This window comes from Glossina fuscipes, unplaced genomic scaffold, assembly GCF_014805625.2.
Source record: "Glossina fuscipes isolate IAEA_lab_2018 unplaced genomic scaffold, Yale_Gfus_2 1, whole genome shotgun sequence".
In the NCBI taxonomy this organism is placed as follows: domain Eukaryota; kingdom Metazoa; phylum Arthropoda; class Insecta; order Diptera; family Glossinidae; genus Glossina; species Glossina fuscipes.
Genome location: NW_023998415.1, coordinates 29,996,948 through 30,006,429, shown reverse-complemented (window position 1 = coordinate 30,006,429; position 9,482 = coordinate 29,996,948). Strand labels below are relative to the sequence as shown.

At 35.2% G+C, this 9,482-nt stretch overlaps 1 protein-coding gene across 1 annotated transcript in view; it reads right to left on the bottom strand.

Annotated features, from left to right (window-relative positions):
• Positions 1-6: 6 nt before the first annotated feature.
• The window catches only part of LOC119631851 (protein naked cuticle), a 16,271-nt gene continuing 6,795 nt past the window's right edge, over positions 7-9,482 (bottom strand). The window contains exons 2-6 of the mRNA XM_038024382.1: positions 3,229-3,683; positions 2,360-2,795; positions 2,080-2,288; positions 1,597-1,901; positions 7-1,473 (exon numbers count right to left, since the gene is read on the bottom strand). Coding sequence (XP_037880310.1) covers positions 48-1,473; positions 1,597-1,901; positions 2,080-2,288; positions 2,360-2,795; positions 3,229-3,683 — 2,831 coding nt within the window. The 3' untranslated portion in view covers positions 7-47. The remainder of the gene's footprint in view (positions 1,474-1,596; positions 1,902-2,079; positions 2,289-2,359; positions 2,796-3,228; positions 3,684-9,482) is intronic.

Genomic DNA, 9,482 nt, shown 5'->3' with positions numbered 1-9,482 from the left:
CTCTCTCTCTCTCTCTCTCATATTCTATTACCAGGGAACTTTGATTATTATTCTTTTTCTTCGAAATGATGATAATGATGATGAATATGCTCGTGGACGTAGCGGTGTACGAGCGAAGATGTATTATTATTGAGGCTGGGATCATTTGAAGTTACAATAGTTGCTGCGCCGGGCTTATTACCACTGTTGTTATCATTTTCTAAATCATTAATCTCTTCTTCATCGTCCTCTTCTTCCTCCTCTTCTTCATCCATTTCCTCTTCGTCCTCTAGTTCATTTGTTCTCCTCCCACTTTCCTCATTTAAGGTTGTCGAACCGACTTGATACTTTGGAAAATTTGTAATATCATCGTCATCATCTAAATCCACTAGGGTGCCCTCAACTACGTTCCGATTGATTGCGGAATCTTTAATATTGTTTGCCTTTTCTTTCGTTATTGTAAGCTCGTTCTGTGACTGGCCTTCTTCGTCACTTGTTTGACTAATGAGATTTTCGCATTCCAACGGATCCATAATAGGTACCATGGTCGAATAGTCGTTAATAGTCTTACTGTCGCAAACTGCATGATCAGCTTGATGCAACACATTATTCGTACGTTTTTGCTTTAATGTTCGCCTTTGGCCTTCGGTTAAATTAGTTTGCCGAAGCTTTTCTCGAAGTTTATCGTACAACATTTGGTCATAATTTTTCATTTGTTCCTTCCTCCATTTTTCAAGATTTTCAGGAGGAGGTTTCTCCATAGTTGGACTAAGCAAATTTAACGCTGCCAAATTATGTTTCGTTGTAGAAGATAAACGCTGATAGCCATGATATTGAGGTGAATTCTTCGCTGTCACAATTGCGGTCTGATGGATTTTATTATGTAATCCAGTGCGCAATATTTTGCCGGATTTATCTCTATTTGAACTGTTCGGTGGTATGGCTGAAAAATGCTTTGGTGTACTTTGACGGTTAGGAACTGTTGATATTATTGGTTGCACGGTAGCAATCGGTTGTTGGTGATGATTATTAGGAGACGTTGATTTAATGCAAGATGAGGTCTGTGGTGAATGACTTACATTGCCCCCGCATATAGTAGCGTGTAAGAACGAATCGTAACCACATAAATTTACCTTACTATGACGTCCCGCAATAAGGGGATTAACAGATGATTGCGATGATAAAATGGCCGGATGATTAACAATCATATGTTGTTGATAAATGGGAACGTGTGGATGCGGCTGATAAATATTACTACTTTGGAGACGTTCCTGAATGCTTGTATTATGGATTGCATATCTAGAACGAATATGATGCGATGACTGGGTATGAGCTGAATGCGAATTATTATGATTAGCAATTAATGTCGGTATTTTAGACATTGTATTTGAACGCAAACGTGATTTCAGTTGTGCCTGCTCTTTCTGTTTGCTCTGGGTCATATGCTGTAACATTCGAGGTTGCGTGATAGGATCCACATTCGCTTGCGGTTTTCTGAAATGAAGATCAAGAACTAAGTAAGCTTTTACAAAACACTATATCGAAGGACAAAAGTTCCTCTCGTACTACTCCCACTAGGACAAATATGCATTAAATAGTAGTAATCGTTATGCATACCCGTTCAACTGAAAACACAGACGATTCTTTTCCATGCTTTCACGTATAATGCTTATTAAATCGTTTCGATTGAAAGTAGTTTTCCAACATTCAGCAGAATTGCGTTTCGGAGATGCATTCAATGCTTCAATGGGAGATTTTTGTGGATTACGCCTTTGGACACTTTCGACGGCGTCTGCACCATTTAATGATCGCTCTGGACACAACTCCATACGTTGGTGTGATTTTTTTTGTAAATGTTGATCTTTCACTAATGTCTCGTTACCAACAGATAGGCTTCTCGGCCTCATTCCAGTGCATTCCTCCTATTATGGATACAAAGCGCGTCAATGCATCATGTATAAGTGTACACCAACCATTAAGGAAAAAAAAAAAAAAAAAAAAAACCGAAAATCAACATCAAGAAGAAATACATTATTCATCGATAATAGTAATAAACGATGCAATATTTCTCAACAACGTCAAGTTGTTTCGTACGATTACCTTTTGCTTACGTGATTTTCGCAATAGCTTGGTACGTGACGATTCGACATGTTTTAGAAAAGCCTCTGTCGTTTGCGACTTCTGATCTCCTTGGGTTACTGAACAATTTATCTCATTCGCAACAACGTCGCCAGCTGTCAAACAATCTCGACAAGATTGTATATTTTTGGAGCTGCTGCACGAATTGTCATGTGAAACGGGCAGCGGATCTGAGTAAAAATTATTACAATGAAAAGGCTACAGAGAGCGTTCTTGTTATTGATGTTCAGCGTTACTTTACCATTTTTGACATGTCTAGAGGTCGGCTTAACAATTGTGTGATTTTTAACGTGACTTGTTTCGCACTCTTTATCGCTGTTACTATCATCGTCCTCGTCATCTGATCGAATAAGTTTCCGGGGCCGATAGCGGTGATGTCGACGAATCGCCGACATACTGTTATGCTCTAATTTCGGTACTGTAGATGGAATTTTCTTCGCTTTGGATGATTTCGGTTTACCTTCGGGGCTAACGGTCAAGCGTACATTGAACGTTTTGCTTCCACAATGAGGTACAACCACCGACTTTCCAATTGATTCATAAATTGTATAGACTATGCCCACAATATCGTCTTTGGTAATTTTGCCATGATGTCCGTCTAAATCGTAAAAGGTAAACGAAAACTGTAACGGCTGCGACGATTTGTCACCCTCGACAGACACATCGCAAGTAAATTCCTGAGCAACACAAAAAAATAAATAAAAAATTAAATGACGAATATATTTATAAATGAAATGAAATAATATATTGTATTTTATATAAACTAAATGCTCCCATACAAAATAGAAATTTATACGGAATATGATGTGGGTGACACAGTGCGGCTAATATTCATCAGCCAAGGATAGCAAATCCTTCAAGTTTTAAAGATGATGCGAATAAATGTTAAATTTCACTTGAACTGAATCACCTCAGTCGCATTTGGGGAAGCAAGAACTCTTATAATCGAAAACGGATTTTATTATTTAATTTATACTTTATGATCCGGATGAAAATGCTTGAAGAAAATTATTACCAATCACAGACCCGAGGAGTGTGTTAATTTACTGCATATCCTTGTATTGATATGAAAATTTATCGTCTGCGTAAGAAGAATTCAGTGATGCTTACCTCTAACCGTATACGCTCATCTGAGTTCTGATGATTATATGCGTGACGCATGTGGGATGTGTTCAGCGAATAAACTTGTTGGGTTTGCTCGTTCAGTCCGTCAGCCTCAATAGCTTGTTGTCGATGCTGTACACTTTGCTTAGCAATATTGTGTTTATCAACGCAACTGTTGTTACCGCTTTTTAAACATTTCGCGGTTATGTCTCTTTCCCCATCAAGCGTGTACTGCGTGTACTGTTGATGCTGCTTCAAATAATTCTGAGCATCAGCAGTTGGTACCGTTGACGGAGATACTATCGTAGACGTGTTGCCGATTATATTCACCGCGGGCGAAAGAAGCGACAAATTATTCTCTCGTTCGCCAACAAGAAGTAAATCGGGCGGGGCACTGCAAGAAGACGAAGCTCGTACATGATGAAACATTAGATCTTCGGAATCTGTCGTACATTCCTGAACTACAAAGACAAAAATAGAATGAATGAATATTGATTGCGTACAATATGGATAGATCAGTCCTAATCAATCTTTTTGCCTGCGATGAAATATTTTGATAAACGTAAGCTCATGCTATCTCTCACGTAATGTGATTTATACCATATTCTCTATGGACGCTGTTTATGATTATTAGATCAATTAAACAACTGTCGGGTCCTCAATTCAGCAGACATTTTAATGAAACCGGATACACTAGTATAATTTGGTCCAAGTACGAAAATTAATAAAAAATGGATTGAATCGGACTGTGTCTGTCATCATTCCTCATATGAAACGTTAATTCGAGGAGAAATCGTTCATCGATCCGGCATAAAAGTAAACTGTGCTTACTTTTAACACCTGTTCGGACTCGAAAGAAAAGTAAACCTTTATGTGTCTTTTATAAAACGAAAATACCTAAAGAATTATTAGGGGAAACAGTCAAAGATATTTAAACGTCGGCCTGGCCAGGCTATCATAATGTTTGCAATTTTTGCTTTAGATTAATTTGGAAGAATTGTTAGTGCAGTAACAGTAATATTCGAAGAGGTTATCTCAAGCATTTATTTATATTTTTGAAAAGTTTTAAAACATGCCAATACCGCACACATTCTCTAGAGGGGCATCTTGCAGATTAAATATTTTGAAAAATGGTGTGAAAAACCAAAGGCCTGGTCCAAATGTGTCTTCACACGATAGGAGATTTTAAAATAAATATATTGATTTTAATACGATTGGCGAGCGTTCGACGTGAAGACGTCCACTATTTGGCCAAAAGAGACAATCTTTTGTTAATGAATTAATTGTAGTTTAAGTGAACACATATTGAACATCGCCTACGCATTTCTCGTTGGTATGCTGTTTTACAAGAGCAGAATTTAATTAATTTAAGTAATTTATAAATTATAACAAATATGTAATGATCAAATATTAAACTTGGCGTTCAAATACATTTGTGCATGCACTGAGAACGGTACACGTAATAGGCGATGTGTTAAATGAATGTTAACACGTTTTCAAAATGTGTCAGTGTATAAGAGATGCTAGAAATCAAGAGATATGTCATTAGCATGTAACTTGCGAGTAAGGAGTGATTTGACTCTTACCAGTTTTTTTTTTTTCTTAATATGATCAATCATTTAGGGTATGTCTCACCTATTCACGTAACATAATAGATGTCACAAAGGAGTAATGAAAAAGAGTGAGATTAGTAGATGTACTCTAGTGGGTGGGTATGCAAACACTTATTAAGTGTTACAGCGTTGCCAACTGAGCACTCACAATAAGTGCGCGACTAGCGTAGAAACTATCGCACTTACGATTTCAATCTGCGATTTGGTAATAATTGCGATTCCCCCCTATAGGTAGGGAGTTGAGAAAGAGTTTGAAATTTCAAAGAAAAAATTTATCTTCAGTCAGAAGTCAACTTTCTTTCCGCACATTCTAAAGGATACATTCACAGGATCTGTTAAAGCAATAATAAAAAAAAAATCGATATACGATATATTGTTAGGTGTTTGCAAAAACTTTTGATCGGCGTGGGTAAAAATGGCAAAGAAGTGCGTAATACCAGTATATATAACGGTTGATTTCGATGATTTTGACCTTCCAGTAGATAAAATATCAGTTTTCCATTTAAAATGATTGACTTATTCAGCATACGCCGACGCTAATCATGTAACACTCAAACTTCTTCGTCTTCCAAATTCACATTCTCTTGATTAATTTTCATTTTTTTGGTCTGATACATGTTTTGCAACCATGGTATGCAACAATCAACATCAGCCTTGTTAGGGGAATCGAAACAAACTATTTCACGAGTGTAGCGATAAGCAGAGTAACACGGACCGCATTTAGTTAAGGCTTTTAAAACATTAATACGTGAAGCGAAACTAAATGAAATCCGGATTCTTGTTCATTATAGCGACGCGATCGCGGTCGAATGAATTGCTTCCACACTTGAATTTTTATATAGCGTGAATAAATGTTTAAATCGTATTTCATACCAATGGTTTTTCTAATGCAGATTTGATCTTTTTATCTTTGTTTTTTTTTTTTTTTAAATATTAACTAAATTAAAATTTAAGTTACACGCCTGAGTGGCTGAGCAGGCAAAGTGTCTTGACTAATCAATCAATGGTCATGGGTTCAAATATCAAGTGCGGTTGAGTTTTCAAGAAAGCCGATAAACTTAGATGCTTTAAGACTTTAAGACTTTAGTCTTTGAATATCTTTTTCTGGCTAAATTAATGATAATAATAATTATAATAGAATTTAGATAAAAGTATGATCTGTGACCATTTTTTTTTGTTTTCTTGGTTTTTTTACTTTCGTTCAATTATCAAAAATTACGGCAACAGATAATAGATAAATGACGCAAAGTCAAATCAGAATCATAAATTAATTGAATGTATATATGTAGATGTATGTTTATTTTGTGACATTTAATTTATACTTTTCGATTTTCCGAACGGAAGGGATAAATCCTCTAGTGGTAAGTATAAGAATACATAAATAATAAATATATAAAAATCTAAAATAGTGTTAGTCGTATATCAAATGTGTTTTTGCTAATAAAGCAACATCAAATGACTACGTACGACGACTATGGGAATGAGAATGCGGGGAGTAACCAAGTGTCGGTATGACTGTAATCATGCAAACCAAAAAACACCGCCAATGCACAAAAAAAAGATTTCAAAAAAATAAAAGAAAAATACAACAATAGCAAAAAGAAAAAAAAAAAAAAAAAAAAAAAAAACAGTAAAGGCATACCGAATGATTGAACAAAGTTAAGAACGAATGAGCGCGACCTGATAAACTGGTTGCAAGATTTGTATGGTTGGTTTTAATGGCATATGGCAGCTGAGGTAAAAAAAAAAACAATAGTTTGGCCAACCAACTAAACAAGCAATCGACCAGCCAGTCAGTCAGCAAAACAGACTATTCGATGTGGCAACAGTATTCAAGTTGTTTGTAAATAATTTCCGTTTGCGCGGTAAAAGCAAAGACGAGCAACAGCAAGGTAGGAACGAATTACACCCATACACATTAATACATGCGCACACAATTACATAGATTTGTTTCGCTTTGCTTTGAACAGAAAAACCAGTTTTAAAGTACAATTTTCAATTCCATTATTATTAAATGCAAGTAGAGTGCGACCCGTAACGCAACTGTCTTCACAAACGTGATACATAAATATATGCATGCATAAATGCATATATATATATATATATATATATGAATATAATCGGCAATAAAGTTCTATTCAGTTTAAAAATAGGGGTTATTAGCTCACAAGTCAGGTCATTGCGGGCGCCCGGCCGTCCGCGGCCCCTACCTCCCTTGCGGCGACGACTACGTTTTAACAAATAAAATGAATTACGCTTTGAATTGTTACGCACACACACACATTCATATGGAACATTAAACGAGTTGATGTGAAAATGATCGCTTTCGTTCAAGCGCACATCTGCAGTTAAAAAAATAAAAAAAAAAAAAAAAAAAAAAAAAAACAAATCTGTATTGGTAGGTGTTCAAAATTCGTATTGAAATGTATGTAGTCTTTTTTTCGGATGTTTTTCTATTGAAGTCTTCGTTAGAAGCAGTCAAAGCAACCCTCAAAGAGATAATGAAAACAAAGCAGAAAATTACATTGAGACCGAATTTTAAATACTCGTCTTGATCGTGCTCGTCTTACATTGCGCTTTAAAAAGGCGTAAGAAGATGAATTGAAACGTCTGCTAAACCTTTCAGGCAATGTAAAATATTTTTGGTCAGTCGGAGACTCGTAGCAATTAATTTAATAATGTTTTTAATCACTTTCATCTTACGTTGAGAATTTAAAATCATAATACAACAACAACAACAACAACAACAACAACAACAACAATAACAACAGCAATAACAAACAAAGTTTTACCTTTAAATAATGAGACGTGGCGCAATTATTTCGCAATAAATCGGGTTTCAATGCGAGCCTATATGCTTGTAATTGATAAATCTTTGTGTCTGAAGTGACGACTATTTAGTATTTAGTATTTGCCTTGAGACAAGTTAATTATTCCTATATATATATATATATATATATATATATTTTAGTTGTGTTTCATTTCTGAGGGTGTAGCAATGATAACCATAACCAGTGCTGCAGTTTTGCCCTACACTGTGTACACATACATGCATATCTATGCACACAAACAACAATTTACAATCAAACTGAAAAAGGAATAATACACAATAAAATCACAAGCGCGGCTATATACAAAAACCACGTTTTTACAGACCTTTGTGTAAACATAAAACAGCGGCACGATTATAAACCAGTCCAAGTACTGAATGACTTACTGGCGGCATAAACAACGGACAAGCACACAAAGAGGCAAATAGATGGTTCCAAGTTTAAAGCATCATCAGTGTTGGCGGCCGACTGATTTTGCTGCTGTTAGCATTTTTTTGTGTTCGCCGCCGAAACAATGAAAGCATACTTGTTTAGTGATACGATTTGAAACAGATGAAAACGCTCATCATAAAGCATATACTACCGTCATATATACTTTTGATCACATCAAAATTGTAACCACCTGTTAGAAAATATCCATATTCTAAATATTGACATCACAATTTTAAGCCTGGCATGTACACCTCCAGTATAGGCGCATACATTAGTGGAGGAAAAACCCTTAGGAAACATACATATGTACATTATCTACGAACGGCTGACAATGTAAGAAATACATTGATACAAAAAATGTTAGCCAACACCTAAGGCTAAGGGTGGCTTTGTTTGAAAAAAAATTAAGAGAGAGAGAGAAAGAGAGAGATTATATATTTCAATTAAGATATTCTTAGTGATCGTATCGTCTACGTAACATATAACCTCTCGATTTCCAATTGAAGCGATGAACTTTTTATTTCAATTCATTCTTAAGCTATTGTTGGGTACTAACGATTCAACTCAAACTCATTGCAAAGTATATATTTTATTTTTCATTTTCTATCTCTTTCACTCTCCCCATCGTTCATGTTCCTTTTTCAAACAGGCCGCTTTTATTTAGACTCTATTAAAATATTAAAAGAAGAGTAAGAGGAAATTCAACGCAACAGATGAACCGAAAGCACTATACATGCATACATGCATAAATATAGTCTTCCATATGCACATATATATATATATATATATATATATATATATATACATATATATGCAATATGTTCACTGTACACGTATTCAACTAATGATTATTTACGCACATATACATGTACACACTACGGATTTATATTGAATGCTTAAAGTAGAGATTTTTACAAATATCTGCGACTCAGAGATCGGGTTATACTAATTTTATCTATCTTAACCAATAATATGCGAAAACACCGAGAGTAAGATTAGCTGGCTATGTGTCACTTCGTCAATTGATGTAATTTGAAAACTCATTCCATATTGTATATGGAATTGAAATATATATATATAAATATTGGTTGGGCTTGTTGTAAAGAATATTTTTATTAAAAATGTACAGGGTCGCCTTTAGCAGGTAGTAAGCTGAAAACTGCACACACAAATATACAAAAAAATTGAAGTAAAAATGATGGGTAATTGAGAGGAGGAGAATCTTCTCAAGGCGAATGTTTTTTTTTTTTTTTTTTTTTTTTCTTTACTTGTTTTCATCGGTAATGATATCGCAAAACGCTTTCATTACCGAGCCAAGTGTAATCGCTATTGCATAGTTAATGTGAAAACACATTTATGTCACAAATAATCATCAATGATGGTC